General features: G+C 31.0%; 1 protein-coding gene across 1 annotated transcript in view; it reads left to right on the top strand.

Moving 5' to 3' along the window:
- The window catches only part of LOC129220420 (voltage-dependent calcium channel subunit alpha-2/delta-1-like), a 96,512-nt gene extending 84,697 nt beyond the window's left edge, over positions 1-11,815 (top strand). The window contains 9 exon segments of the mRNA XM_054854840.1: positions 1,095-1,169; positions 1,279-1,349; positions 2,584-2,659; positions 2,742-2,800; positions 3,773-3,799; positions 4,976-5,131; positions 6,678-6,790; positions 8,702-8,799; positions 11,705-11,815. Of these exon segments, the coding sequence (XP_054710815.1) occupies positions 1,095-1,169; positions 1,279-1,349; positions 2,584-2,659; positions 2,742-2,800; positions 3,773-3,799; positions 4,976-5,131; positions 6,678-6,790; positions 8,702-8,799; positions 11,705-11,815 (786 nt within the window).
- Positions 11,816-16,197: the final 4,382 nt, after the last annotated feature.

Raw genomic sequence — 16,197 nt, 5'->3', positions numbered from 1 at the left:
TCTGAACGAACACAGCACGAACCTCTCACTAGCACGGCTAGATGCAGACTGAGCTGTGCAACGCTTTGACCCCAAGATGGCCGCGCTAGCCCCGCCCCTAGCGGACACAGACGAAAACGTAATCTACTTTCTGGATAGCCCTCGTACTATAATACATATTTCATCACTTATGCACATTTGTATTTTACCATGACTTATAGTATTTTTTTATTATACTTACTTATTTTTTGTTTGTTTTTAACTGTATTTAATCATCATTTTATGAACCATTGGCATAAAATGTAAACATTTAATCAGTCACGCTAGTCATTTTTACATCCTTACACAAAGTAAAGGATACTGTAAGCACAATTTTTTTTCACTAAAATTTTGTCTTACATCTCAAGATCCGAGTAAATGTTGACTAGTTTTTTTGTATGTAGTTGAAATATTCATTTGTCTGAGCCATATCATATAATGTTTCCCAAAAATTGAAGGAATCTTTAAAGTTCATTAGGGGTGGCGACGCCCACATTTATTACCCGGACCCACTTTGGGAGATAGTTCTCTTTCTGTCAATAACTATACAAAAGGCTTTTTTGTTGTGGCCCGCCCCTCAAGTGCGGGAAATGGGTTACTTTAAGCGCGTTTCCATGGACAGTTTGGACCCTGCAAATAACCTGCTTTTCACCGCTTTCTGTCTAAATGTGGATTTTTTTTCCTTCTAGAGTAAATGCGGAGTTTTCACCCAGAATTCATTACGCAACACAAGTTCGTCTACTTGCTGGGTGTTGCCACTAAGGATGTTGGGTAAAAACTGCTTTCTCTGGTACAATGGACAACCTCGTCTTAACATATAAACGGGGAATTTTTCATCCGTTTTTTTTTTTTTCGAAGCCGGAGCGGTTATTAGCGAGGCAAAGGAGTGTTGTGAATGTGGCTTTTGAGGCATTAAATAAACTAAAATATGTGGCTGGATCATTGATTTCTGACAAAAAAAAAAAATATGCTGTATTATGTGTTAAAGTTAAAAGATGACTTCTGTACTAACTAGAGCATAATGTTTTTTTTTTTTTAACTTATTTACTCATGTTTTGTTAAATTTGATATTTCAGGATTTTATTGTGTGTTACTTAATTGATGATGGTGGGTTTATCCTATCTACTAATCAACTAGATAATAATACTTTAGTAAGTAACTTTCTAACAACTTTTGCTTAACATTTGCTTCAAGTTAAAATGCTAAATTTCTGACCAATGGCATTTAAAAAAAAAATAATAATTCATATTCCTTTCTTAGATAGGAAAATTTCTTGGCAAAGAAGATCCTGAAATAATGACAGAATTGTATGAAAAAGGAATCTTTGGAAGGTAGACTATAACTCTTAAACAGCCTTTTTCACATTTTTATGTGATATTAGTCAATTTATTGAAAAATGTAGTTGACAGACATTTTTCTCCAAAATGTCTTTTCTAATTTATAGCTATCTAAAATAAAATTTTGAATTTCAAAATTTATATTTTTACCTCATTCAAGTTTACAGTAATTAAAACTCGTATTTATTCTCAAAATGAGATGACATGAAACAGAGGAATGCATGTTATGGAAACAAAACTTTTTAGACAGCTATGTTTTGTGGAAAAATATATTAGTGTTACCCTAAGAGAGAGATAGTTATCCAGGGTGGTTTAGAAAAAGTACCTCCTGAAAAGTCTTATATTATTCAAACTTAGCATTCGTTTTGTGAAAAGTGTTTTCTTTTGTCAGTTATACCTTTTTAGTTCTCCCTGCATCCTAATGATAATTTTTGACTTGTAATGCAAGTTAGTAAAGTTATATATATATATTCTTTTTTTGTTCATTTCATTTAGCGTTTTGATGACTAATTACTGGGGCTGTGTGATATCTAAATTTTGTATCGCGATAAATCGCTCCCCAGATATTGATATTTTTGATATATTCAGATAAGTAAATTCAAAATTTTCCGTTTGGGGGCGTGTAAAAGTTGTAGCTCAATCCATAATGTATCGAGAAGTTATTATATCAGTTGTTACAGCAAATGACATCAGAAAAAAATTCCATTTTTGGTAAAATTTTGCTCTAAAATGTCATAAAAGGTTTTATGGGAGCTTTAGAGTTGTACAATAGCTTATTTTAAAGAGAATTACTTGCACTGTAATTTGTAAAATTTCCAAGAAAAAAATCCCAAAATTTTAAAATTTGAATTTTTTTTTTAATTTGTAAATTGAAATTTTATGCAGATAACCTTTTTGGCATTTTTAAGTTAACTGCAAGTCATTTTTTATTCAAATAAATAATTTCATAATTTTAAAATCCATGAATTAATTCATTAATGTTAACATTTTTCGCTTGCCAGAAAAGTAGTAATCTAGAAATTTGTTTTTAAAATATCAAAGTTGTCTGCAAACTGTAAAAATTTTCTGTGAACGATGTTCACGTGTTGATCCGTGTTACCTGATCATATAGTTATAAATAAACTTTATATTTAATATTTAGTTTACTTAATTTTGCTTCAATTTGATGTGTGCCTTCATAATTATCAACCAAACAATAAGCATTTTTTATTCATAACCCTCTCGTTAGAAATGAAGACATTAACTATGAAGATCGATGCCCAAAAGAGCAAAAGAAGAGTGCTGGATTCAAAATAACAGCATTAGTATGTAACACTTTAACTACTTTGTTGTTTTCTTTAATAATTTTTTATGTGATTAATTTAATATGCTTCTCATTTTTTGCAGCCATTTTATTCAACTTTATCTACATTGAAAAGCATCTGGCTTTTTGATCTTGCTGCATGGTATGAATAAAATTTATTTTTTATAGTTACTGTTTTTGTTGATATTATCCACGTATGAGTTGTTTAAACATTTAACCCTTCTAAAAAGTCAGTATCAATTACCAGATCCAGTTGTGCAGAGAAATTGCACAAGCTCAACCATCACACAGCACTGCTAGAGAGTAACATGAACTAAAATATTTTGTTACTTATTACAGTCATTATTCGTTTATATTTACCATAATTTCCCTTAGATGGGCTGCAGCGTTTATATATTTAAAAGTTAAATTTTCTGAAGTGCTGTGTTTCTGCTGATGTGGCTATTACTTTCAACTTTTTTTTTTTTAATGCTGCACTGTTTGTTATTTGGCCATTCTTTTTTTCCTTTACTTAAACTTTTCTTTTAGTTCAGAAACAAATACTCTTTTTTTTTTGCAAAACAAGCATTTAAGAATGAGACGTTAGTGATCAACTTTGTATCTGCCTTAGGCGTGTTTCTTCTAATATTTTCTTCTTGCTCTCATTCTGCAGTGATTATCACGCTTCTGAGCACTCCCCCCCCCCCCCCCCCATGCACTTTTTAGGCGCTGCAATGCTTATTCCGAAAGTTACAGTACATGTTATCTTAGGTTACAGAAAGTAACATTTATTTTTTGTTAATAAATTCATGCAGAATGATTTCTTGTGCTGGACATACTTAAAACAGCAAATTTAAAAAAAAATAGATCTTCCTCCAAATAATCTGCAAATTGGTTACCAAATACTGCTGAATCGTCTGTGAATCCATTCTCAAAACCCTCTGTACATCCTAGTAATGTATTCAGTCATCTTGCAGAACTTATCGGACCATTATGTAGGAAAGTATTTTCCTTTTAGTAAAAGCAATTTCGTCACAAACGTATCACGTATTCAATGAACTGTTTCTATGATCTGGGTTTATGTAATGTATTTTGCTTTGCTTTTTTATTTAATATCTATTTTTAACCTTTTTAGGGCTCAGCTGAAATACTGGTTCCTAAGGTTAGTAAACTGTTAATTATAGTAGCTATTTTATAAAATGTGTTAAATTTACCAGTTAGAGTTTTGGACTGGGCAAATGTTTTTTACTATTCCAAACTGTGTAAAAAGGGTTTTTGACTGACCAAAAGCATATTCTAAAGAAATTTTATCTAATCAGTTTCATTTACTGCAATATAAATTATGCATAGATACAAATTTTAAATGAGTTGCAAGTAATAGATCTTTGAAAATAGTTTTTACTGAAATGTTAATTTTAAAAATCATTTTACATAAAAAAAGTAAAACATTTGCTAATAACTCAATTGCATAGAAACTCCCTTATGTAAGAGTCGATAGTGTTATGAAAAGAAATTTGCAACACAACCAAAGTAACTGTTCCATTTATTACTCAAAAGGAATGCTGTTTAAATTATGTAATATTTGGATGGAAAAAAGCTTAATCTTTTTAAAGGTTTAATCTTTTGAGTTATGTTTTTGTAAAAATTATTTTTGAAGACCTAAATTGAGGAGTAATTATATTGATGACAAAATTCAAGCACTTTAAAGCTAGTGCAATTTTACCGTTAATTTATATTTTTTATGTAATACATTCTGTTACTATAATATACAATCAATATATAGTAACTTGATAAATCTTTTAATAAATGATCAGCATTTTCCTTGAGTAGATTGGTGATAATTTAATTTAAGATTGTGAAATAGCACAAGAGTAATTTCATCTCTGTGTTCAAGAGATGAAAAATGACTCCACTTTAAAGTTTCATATTTTCTTTAGTTGAAAAATTCAATTTTATTTTAGTCAATCTTAGCACTATATTTTGAATGCCCCCAGTTGTGCAATGCATATATATGTTGGAAACTCGACAACTGTTATAAAGAAAATTTAAATTCATGTGTACTAAAGAAAATTTTTAATGGAAAATTTGCAAATTCTATGCAACTGAATTAGCATCGGCAGTTTGAGTTTTATATGCTTTTGAGTATGTATTTTTTAATCTTCCCTATATATATCAATATGTATAGATTTTATTGCTTTCAATATTTGCTCACAAAATAAAACTTCAGTAAAACTATAGGTTTTGTACAGGACAGTAAAAATCAGAGATTTTGCCGTAGTGTCTGAATTCTTGTCAACCCTGAAATTTACTATTAGTAATTTGTAATTTTCTTTTTCAGTTTGTTTTCTTTTCTGAACTTACCAAAATCAGAAGCATTGCCTGAATTCTATGAGCTTTCAAATGAGACAACTTGCATTACTCATAAAGCTCAGTATTTCTGGGGTAGATGGGGTAGGAGCTACAGTGGAGATATATATTGCAGTAATTGCACAAGGTAACTTCTTTATGTAATTTATCTGTTAATATATTCTGGAAATGTTTATCTCACATCTCTTTCTTTATTATAATACAACTTTAGATAAACTAAATTCTATGAAATCAATGTATTATTCATCCCCCCCCCTCTCCTTTTTATGAGTAGCCTTAAATCTTACTCTTTTTTTTTTTTTTTGGCTAATTTATTGATTGTTTTATTTATGTATTAAGGGGGTATTCTAGTCTAGCGGCTCGATTTTGAGGTAATTTTGCAGGCGTAATTAAAAAAATTATAACCATTTTTTTCTTTAAATTTTTTTATCATTTTATTGATACTTGAAAAGTATAAAAATGCGTAATAGTGGGGGGGGGGGTTGGGGATTCAAAATTGAAATCAATAGAGACTGGCAAAGTAGGGGCTCAGAAAAAAAAGGTGTCTACAGGTTGACAAAATTTCAATCCTCCCGGTGATCTGAAACATGAAATTAAGTTTGATTCTTACTAAACAGGGATGTAGAATTATCTAAACATAGCTGACTTGGGAAAAAAATATTTGCACAAAATGGCATCTTTTTAGAAAAAAAAAGTTCATTTTTGGCTCATATTTTTAACTTTGGTATTTTTTTTTTTTTTTTTTTAAATAGTAAAAAAGCAAAAATACGGAAACCCCTGCATGGAGAGAATTTTGATAGTGCCAAGTCTGTGTCAAATTTCAAATAAATTGGTGCATTAGAACTTGAGATATCTTGTCAACTGTATTGAATGCATTTACAATTTGCAGTCACATTTCGGGCAGTCTGAACGATTTAATGGTATTTTTGGCAGATCTTTCAGCCATAACAGCAGTTTTGTCTTCTTTTGAAGCTTCAGAAGCTCGTACCTCAGAGCGTTTGTCACTCTGTTGATCGCGTTCACTCTAAGGTACAACCTTCTGAAATTTCAAAAGAAGGCAAAACTGCTGTTATGTCTGAAAGATCTGCCAAAAATACCATTAAACCACTCAGACTGCTCGAAATGTGACTGCAAACTTGAAATGCGTTCAATACGGTTGACAAGATATCTCGAGCTCTAATGCACCGATTTATTTCAGATTTGGCAGACTTTCTTAATATGTATCTTAACAAAATTAACTATGACTCTGAAAATAATTCCAATTTCCGTAAATCCTCTTAGAGGCTTATAATTAAAGGTCTAAACTTTAAAAATATGAAGAGAAAAAAAATTCTATTTTTTTGCATTTCAATACTACAATACCCCCTTAATTTGTTTTGTTACTGGAGGAATGTCAAGTAGAATAAAATGCTGCTCTCTCCCAGATATGTACCCAAAAATATTGTGTTATCATGACTTTACCAAAACAAACCTTATGTTTCAGTTTAGTTGGTATGAAAATTGCAGTGCAGTAACATTATGTGTAATTAATTTTTATGCTTTTGATGTTAACCGTTTTGCTCATTTTTTGTCAGTTCTAATTTCAGTTTGTGTCATTTTATTTCTTCTAATAATAACATTTAGGTTAAACAAAAACCGTTATGAATTTAAAGTTGACAACTCTTTATCTGTAGGCATTTTGCTTTGGCAAAAGTGGGGCAAACGAATGCTTTGCTACTAGTGACGACAAAGCAGTGTGGAGCTCCTTCTTGCCCAGATCTTCCCTTGCTGCAAGCCAAGGAAGAAAGTAAATCTTGTCTTGAAAATTTAATTCCAAGTGTTCGGTACAATTGAATCGTTGAGTCTGAAAACCAGTCATCTCTACTCTTTTTACCACATTGAGATTATTTTACTTTTCAGTTCAACTAATATTGATGCATGTTTTGGCCTGAAAATTAGTCATCTCTTCTTACTTGTTACAGAAAATAATAAGCATTGAAATCTCTGTTTAGTTCGAAAGCATGCAATATTCCTGGAGTTGACTTGTTCTCTAAGTAAACTTGAGCCCGTACTGTACATGTGCTCTTCAAAAATATATCACTCTGATGATTCACCAACTGTATCACAGAGGTTCACAAAAAAAAAGAGGTAACCGTAAATATGATCTTGATTTCAAAAGCTGGGGCCTGGAGTATTATTAGAAAACTATAATCAAAATGCTCATGTAGAAAACAAGAAAAAAGTGCAATTTATTCATTAAACACTAGAATTTTACTTATTAATATTTGATATCTACTGAAGCTGAAATATTTCAATTCACTGGTGATTTAAGCAAATGACTGTTTGTTTTCTCAAAACAAGTACTCTAAAAGTTGGCCTATTGCCAAAAAAGGAAGCATTTTCTGGAGAAATTGCTATAAACTGTCACAAGAAAATTCTAGACATTAAAAAAGTGTTAAAGTACATACCAAGTGATTTTTTGGCTTTTTGCAAAGAAATTTGTATGTAGCACATCACAAATTGTAATGATTCAGAAAGGATTCCTGCATTTATAGATTTATTTTAGCTTTTAAATTTACTTCATCAACTATTAATATTATTACAATGAACAAATGTCCATATCCATTAAATTTGTGACACATATAATGAGCTGTATTTCAAGTTTTCAATCAAGAATTATTAATATTTTTCCTTCTTAAAGTAATGGAAAGCATATTTCAATGCTTTTGTGCAAATACATTCCAGTTTTTTATATTTTTTTTTAAATGAAAGAAGTGTTATATCCCGTAGAAGTGATAAGAACTTGCGTAAAACACCATATTCTATCGTTAAAAAATGGAAAAAGCCCAACTTGTCAGATGAATCTTGAATAATGTAGTTTTTCGTCTCTCCTGTAAAACTAGTTTTGATGGAGATGACTGGTTTTTGAATTCATTGATTCAATTAATTTTGTATGTTTGTTATGTGTAAAAGAAATCTCAGTCTTGAAAATGATTACAGGGATAATATAAATGATAATTATATACTCGCCGTACTCACACGTCTTTGCCCGTAGTAGAATATTAAAAGATCATTACATTCGTCTGTATATTTGCAGTTAACTTCTACTATGTGTTAAGTTTTTTTTTTTAATATCTCTTCTTATTTTTGGCAGATTTGATAGCTAAAATTATCACAACTTAAACTGTTTATTTTTCTGTTATCAATGTTTAAACTAAAAATAATAAAACATTGCCTTCTGCAGTTAAGTAAGGAAGGCTTTACAGAAGCCTTCCTTGCTTAAAATGCAAAATAAAATTCTTCCAAAATTAAACTCTATAGAAAGAACCTTGTAATAACAATATTTTAATAATAATTTACTGACTATAATTAAGCAAACTTACTAAAAACATTTCGTAAAATTATTTTTTTGCTTCTCTAAAATGTCATTCTTTTCTAACTTGTTAAAACTTGTTGTTGTCTTACAAAATGATCTTTTATACTTCAAATTTCTTATTAAATTTATTATGTTCAATAATGCTCAAACCTTTTACTTGTATTATTTTATATTTAAGTCAAACAATAAATAAATAAATAAAAAAATAAAAACTTATACAAATAAAATAAGGTTAAATGAAAAGGGGCACTAGAAGTGGAAAGTCTGTTGTTAAAATAAGAATGAATTACTAAGTAGATATTTTGTTTCTCTGATGAGTAATTTATTGTGTTTTCTTGCTAGTTTTAACTCCTGAAGGTAACCCATGTACACAAGATGGTCAAGGTAGAAAATTGAGATATCGTAGAAAGCCTGACAAGTGCTATTTTTATAGTCCAGATGTAAGTAGTTGCATTATAACATTTATTTGAAGTCTCTAAAAATTCTTTGTTCCTGAACTTAAACACTACAAAGACAAGATCTTTCATGTACTGATCCCACATGTATTTTGTGATTTCATAATTCAAATAATAATTGATTGACATAATTAAATTTCTGGCATTTTATATTATGAACCTATCTTAGTGCATATATAATCATGTGTGTACTATCATCCTAGAAACGGAAGGATTGAACCTTTTGCCTAGAACAGCACCATGCCCTTAAAATATTTCACTATAAAGTCATTTTTGTTTCTCTTACTCAAGGCACCATGAGAAAGTCCCTTCAGTCTTAACTCAACCTAGATCTTCCTCTTTTTACAGCCAGTTGGAATTCCAGATGCAAAACGCTGGCAGCTACTGGCTAGTCAAACAATAGCAATTGTTCTTCAAAAGAGAAGCAAATTTTACATTTTGCTGTGAAAATACAATACCACGGCACACTGTCATATACTTAGTTTTTATTTTGTGGGCGCATGAATTTAAGGCTACAATAGAGTCTTAAAATGCGAAAAACCAACCAAAATTTTGATTTTTTTTTATTAGAATTAATCTTTGAAATGTGGTTCATTCATAGAAAAAAAATTTCAATTTGGACTATTTTTACAAAAGTTATAAGCTGTTCTGTCAGTGTGATATTTTACATTTCCTGAAGAAATGTATCATTTAAATTGTAAATGACACATTAAATTATTTACGTAAAGGAGCAGGGTTGGCAGGTTTCTGCCGAGGCGGTAAAAACCACTGGTAGAAACCGGTTAAAACCGGCATGGCAAAAACCCCTTTCTGCCACATTTATGGCAGAAACTCAAAAAGTGACATAAATGCAATTCCTGACATACAATAGAAAATGTATAAGAAAAATAAATATTAACCCAAATACAATTTATTTACAACACTATCACCATTCAAAATCAAATTTTACATTGTTTTCACACTGCAGCAGCATGTAACAAAATAAAAGTTTTGACGCTGTTTCTAAACCTAACGAATTTCCCAATTTGTTGTGCACAACGGAGAAATTTGAAAAGATTCTTTCAATCCCAGCAGAACTAGCTGGCATTATCCTCAAAGAACAAGCAAGATTCACAAAACTTTCATCTATAGCACATTTTTTGAAACTGGACCACCATGCGGTATTTGGAGTAGTTGTTACAACGTGATTGGAAAAATAGGTTTTGGGAAAAGGGGCCGATTTGTTTTGTAAAGCAGTGGTATAAGGTACATAATCAGGGTTAATATTTGTGAGTAAAGTGTGGGCACTTTCTTCTTGATTACATGATAAATTTACTTCCAAATACTTTCGATGGAGCATATAGGCGAGTAAATGATTATCAGTGATCTGTTAAATGATTATCAGAGATCTTGATTAAGCTCTTTGAGAATAGCTTTATTCAGTTATATTAAGTGTAAAATGACAAGTTCTTGTATTTTAGAGTTTAATGAAATAAAATAAATCTGTATTTATTTAAATATTTGATATATATATTACACTTTATATTAAATGCAAACAAAATAATTATAAACAACAAATTGAAAAATTTGTTACATTTACAACATTACAAGGCTAAAATTTCTAACACATAGCAATTTCAACCATGATAAATTTTACTTTGCTCTGGAAATGTCAGTCTTGTTATTTAACATATTTTTACACTAATTATTAAATAATTATTATATTAAGTTTTTGCAAAGACGAAATTGAGTTATGTTTTTCATTTTACTTAATTGCCTGTCATTAAGTAATTACCAAAGCTATTAAAAACGTTTTCTAGTTTTTGCCAGTTTCTGCCGGTTTTTACCGGTTATAACCAGTTTCTGCCACTGGCAGGGCAAAAACCAGTTTCTGCCGGCAAAAAGCCAACCCTGTAAAGGAGTCCTAAAATTTAGATTCATGTGCATCTTTCAAACACTCCCAGCAAATCAGGATTTGTTTAATTACTTTTGAGGTTTTTCAGATTGATAATGAGAAACAAAAATAGGGAGCAAATTTTCAATACCATCATTTTTTTTTTTTTTTTAATGAGCCTTAAATCCTAGACTTGTTTCAGAAAACTTTGAAATCTTAACAAAAACTTTTGACACATTTTGAACACAATATTGTGGTTAATGAAATTTTGCTCCGCAAGTTTTCTTTAAATATGAAAAATGGGTCTAGAAAAATAGAGAAAAGTCAAGTTTAAAAAAAATGGTGCTCATTGAGTGATTTTTGTGGTTCAAATATTTAGGATTAAAAAGTACAATATCCTCTGTATTTTTAAAAACTATTCAGAATTTTTCAACAAATCTTTACATATTACTTCCCCTCATAAAGGTCTATAACTCATAAAAATTTCAGAACTGTATCTTCAAAATTAAAACAAAAAAGATTTTCATATTTATAGTAGCCTTAAAGAAATTTTGTTAGAATTACACTTACATATTAGAAAAAGCTACAGAGGCTCCTTCTGACTTCCTAGGTATATAGCTGTTTTCATCATTTCTATTGTGAAAACTTGAAGTAGTAAGGCCGAATTTTGGTACAAATCAAAAATGTTTAAAAACTTTTTTTTTTTATGTACAGTATAACTTTGATTTAATGATACCCGATTTAACCATTTCCTCCAATCAATGATACATTACACTGGTCTGGATTTGACTGCATTAAATGTCCACGCTCCTTGATTTAACGATTACTTTTTCCCGCTCCTTGACAATCGTTAAATTGGGATTATACTGTCCTTTGTTAAAATATAAGTATTGTTTTCATGCCTTTTTTATTTTTATGGGTTTAAAACTTATGTTCAGCATTACTTTCAGAATTATGCATAAAGTGGAATTTAATGTTAATGTAAAGAAATTAATGTGGAATTTTGTTTCCTTGTAGGAAAATAATTCTGAATGTGGTGCTGTGGGAACCCTAGCTTTACCTCATTTAGCTCTAATTTTTGAATTGCTTTGCCTAATGATAGTAACTAAATTAGTCCATACAGAATAAGGTGCCCCGTTTTGCACAGTACCAAAATAATGCTGTTGAATTGTCCAAATGTGTCCTGGGAGTTCTACAATCCAAAGAACCAAAACATGTGTATACTGATATACATAGCTGCACGAAAACAATCTCCTTATCAAAGTGAAAATTATTTCTGAAATAGCTCTGAAGGAACATAGGATAAGAAAATTTGTAGAACTGAATACAACACAGAGTATCTTCAATTTATGAAGTGATCAATATCGGAGTGTGCCGAGGATGTGGTTTTTATACAAAATCGATGAAGGTTTTCTATGAAGATTGTATGTAATTTTTGAAAGGCTAAAAAATTCAATGGAGAAATCAGTACCAATGTAAAAAGACATAGTTTTGAAAGGTAATGTTTCCTTGAAATATGTTGCTGTATAACTTATGCAGTATTCAAAAAGATTTCTTATTTAGGAGCTCGGGAAAGAGCAATTATTGCAATTTTAAATAGCTTTCGAGCTTATGTTTTTTAGTTTTATGAATCAGTATAGAATTATTAAGTGATCTACTGAATCTTAGCATCTTTTCATTTTTGAATATGTCTTCCCACCTTCTCTCTTTTTCTCTCATACCATTTTTTCCCCTTTAAATAAAAGAATCACTACTGCAATGTGCTAAATATGTATTTATTTTTGTGTTTCGTTCATGCAAGTTACCGTCTTTCGAAATTCCATTTATCCGTTCTCGTCTTTGTTTCAAGCAGCGCTGATATACCATAGGGAAAATTCTTCGAAGTTTCACTATTCTTATATAAATGCTGCAAATCATTCAAAATGAAAATATCTTTCTTATGTGCATACTCCAACTAGTTTTGAGATGTATAACTTGCATTAGCTTAATGTTCATGTAATGGATTTAAAGAGCTTATACAAAGAGTGCATTTGCTATGCTCATATTGTTTGAGAATGATAAACTGTTGGCAGAGTAGATAAAATAATGGATGTTATATATACATATATGTATGTGGTGAATGATGTTTCCTCAATCAAAGTGCCACACGTTGGAATCATACTTATTGATAAGAGAAAACTTCAATGGGAAAGTAAATTAAAGAATTCTGTGTTGGTATTTCTTTGTGTGTCGCTTTTATAACGAGCACTTTTTTAGGAATGTTTTTGCAAATTGGTTCTATTAAAACAGCATATTAATAGGCAACATTTTTCACTGCACTGTACTTGAATTCTGCTGCTCCGATAGCAAATATATCCGTATCTTATTGACATGTAGATGTGTTTATTTTCCAAAACATGTTTTCCATTATTTTTGTATATTTCTTGTTTTTAGTCTTAAGTGAGCAAGCATGGGTTTTGCCTTGTGTGATCTCCAGAAAGTTTTTATTGTTTGAAAAATATTCCTTCAAAGGAATATTATTCCAAAGATCAAGTTTTACTTTTTTATAACTGTTTTAAGCTCAGTTCAGTAGCAGAAGCAGCATGACGCTGTGAGGTGTGTCACAAATTCTGCAGACTATTTTTAAGTTGGAGAGGAAAAAATCCTAAAATACGAGGATTGTTTTTTTTTTCAAGCTCCGTTTGGCTACAAAAAAAAAGAACAGGTAAATGTACAAAAAAGATTTTACTATCAGAAGTACAGTACAATGCATATTGTTTCTCCCCATAATCACCTTGACGATTTAGGCATTTGTCGTACCTGTGCGCAAGCTTTTTTATAGCCTCATCATAGAACATTGCCGCCAATGGTTGGAAGTGATTTTTGACGGCGTCTTTGAGTTCTGCCCTCTTTAAATTTTCCGCACCAGTTACGAACAACACTAGCACTCATTAAGTTGTCTCCATATATACACGACTTATTCTTCCATGAATTTCCGCTGCCCTGTTAACCTCTGCTTGCAAGAAACGAATAGCACTTCTCAATTCACATTTGGCGGAAGACTCGATAGAGACAGCCATGTTTTCGCGCCTGTAGCTCAACAGGAAAGGGCAGATTGAACTCAACAGTAACTGAGTGCAGGGCCTGATTTGGAAGTGTGGAGGCCCCAGGGCAACGAAGGAGTGGAGACCCCTAATCAGGGTTCGAAAAGATCATCATATTTTCAAAAATATCCGATACTTTGATATATATCCGAACATTGTGATATATATGTATGTATTTGATAGTTTCGATCAGTTTTTAGCCTACTTTCCCAGTAAAAATCAGAGAAAGAAGAAAAAAGCATGAAAGAAGGCTTAATGCATCTTAAAAATATCGCAAAAAACAAAAAAAAGTCAAAAATAAATAAAATAGTTAGATAAATATTGAAAAATTAAAAATTGGAAAGTAGGGTATTGAGATGGGGAAAAATGTCTGTCGGTCTGTCTGTCTGTCGGTCTGTCTGTCTGTCGGTCTGTCTGTCGGTCTGTCTGTCTGTCCCCCCCTAATAACTTTTGAATGAATAGTCCGATTCGAACAATTTTTTTTTTGTTAGAAAGATCTCGGCGAGGACATATCATTCCCATAATTCATTTTTTGATTTGAACAATTTTTCTTTCAATTTTGAACAGTTCAAAAAAACTTAACATTAGCGCCTACGGGGAAATTCAAATCAAAAATAAATCTTGAACTTAGAAGCGAAGTGGCTTCAAAAAAACTTTGTAGGGAAAAACTTTTGATAAAAAACATGTATCGAAAATATCTTTTTGATTTGAACAAGTTTTCGTTCAATTTTGAACAGTTCAAATCCCTTAACATTAGCGCCTACGGGGAAACTGAAAGTCAATGTGGATTCCGTACTTGAAGGCGGATTTACTTCAAACAAACTTTGTTGGAAATAGCTCTTGACGACCAACTCCCGACTCCGACTCCGAGAATTTAGGGGGACCTGACACTGACTCTGACTCCTGTTCCCGACAATTAATCGGACTCCAACTCCCCGACTTCGACTCTGACTTCGTAGCTTTGGCAAACATTTATACACGGAGGACAAATGACTGACTCCGATTCTTGGATATTCGACTCCGACTCTTTTATCCCAAAATGAGATTGACTCCGACTCCGCTGCTGTGGTTTTAACTGTGAAATAATTATTGTTGATATGATTTGTTTTTATTTTCACGCTAAAGTTTTAATTTAGGTATTTAGTTTTCGGTGAAACAACTCGAAAAATATGCGCAGACGATTTTTTTTTTTTTTTTTTGACAATGAAAATTATTTCTTTAAGTTGACATTTTATTGTTTTTTTTTTATTTTGGTAAGTGCATTAATTCGTTTAAAAAATTATTTTTGGCAACAGGGGAAAAAGAAGCGATTTTTTTTTATATGATGTATTTATTTTAATGAACTTATTATTATTATTATTTTTTCGTTTTGAAAGCTGTTAAAAAATTTTTTTAATGGAAAGAAGTGTATTAGCTGCTTTGTTTAAAAGGTGCTGCTATTTTATTTGTTCGTTTTTTTGAAGAAAAGTAAGGAGTATTTTATTCCTAGAAATCAGCTTAAAATATTAAAAAAAATATGTTTGAAAAAATTTGCGATTTTAGCTATTTTTGAGAATATTGATCAGGTACTAGAAAGTAGTATGGGTATACGGGAAAGTAGGCTCGTCTAGTTCTAGACGGAACTTCTTGTTTAATAGTAAATATACCCTGAAGTTACTGCTATTTCTTTTTTTATATCATTATTATTATAATTTATAGGAGAGAAAAAACGTAAAATTTGCTGACCTGTGAAAGTTAGCATATTTTGTAAAAATTTTATTGTGGGGGTCCCTTTGTTGTGGAGGCCCCGGGGCAGTAGCCCCGCCTGAGTGTTTGGACAGGGGTATGTGTAGTATCCTAGTATGCAAACCAGCCACCTGCCGCCCACCTGGCTTTCCTACGGTGAAACGGAGCTTGAAAAAAGAACAACTTACGTATTTAAACAGTAAAAAATCATAACTTTCAGGGAGTGAATATTTGTACTGTGCTTTCTAAGATATAATCCTCATGTAGCTTGTACTGCTGTTTTTAAGTTTAACATCTTATTTTTAAAATATTTCTCGGTGCTGACTTAGATTTTACGATTGATCTAATGTTGAATAACCTTGTAGACAAGTTTTTGAGCATTTTAAACTGAATCACGGATTGCTGAAAAAATTCTGCTGCTGGAAACCCAAGTTTATCAGACTTTTAAACGAAGTACTGAGTTATCTTTTATATAGTTTATGTTACCAGCATCCTTTGTTTTCTTCTTTTTCTAGAAATGTATATGTATTTTCATTCTTCAAAAATTCTTTGCTTTAAAATATTCTAACTTTTAATTTTACTGTAACAAGTAAGTTTCACAATTTTATTTATCTACTATACACATTACTTTTTTCAATTAAAATTGGATGTACAATATACTTAGTTCTGCTGGTGTTGTCACTTAATAACTTGTTTACTGAC

This window comes from Uloborus diversus, chromosome 4 (assembly GCF_026930045.1).
Source record: "Uloborus diversus isolate 005 chromosome 4, Udiv.v.3.1, whole genome shotgun sequence".
Lineage (NCBI taxonomy): Eukaryota > Metazoa > Arthropoda > Arachnida > Araneae > Uloboridae > Uloborus > Uloborus diversus.
Note: the sequence above shows the minus strand (reverse complement) of the source record. Positions and strands in the feature narration are given on the sequence as shown.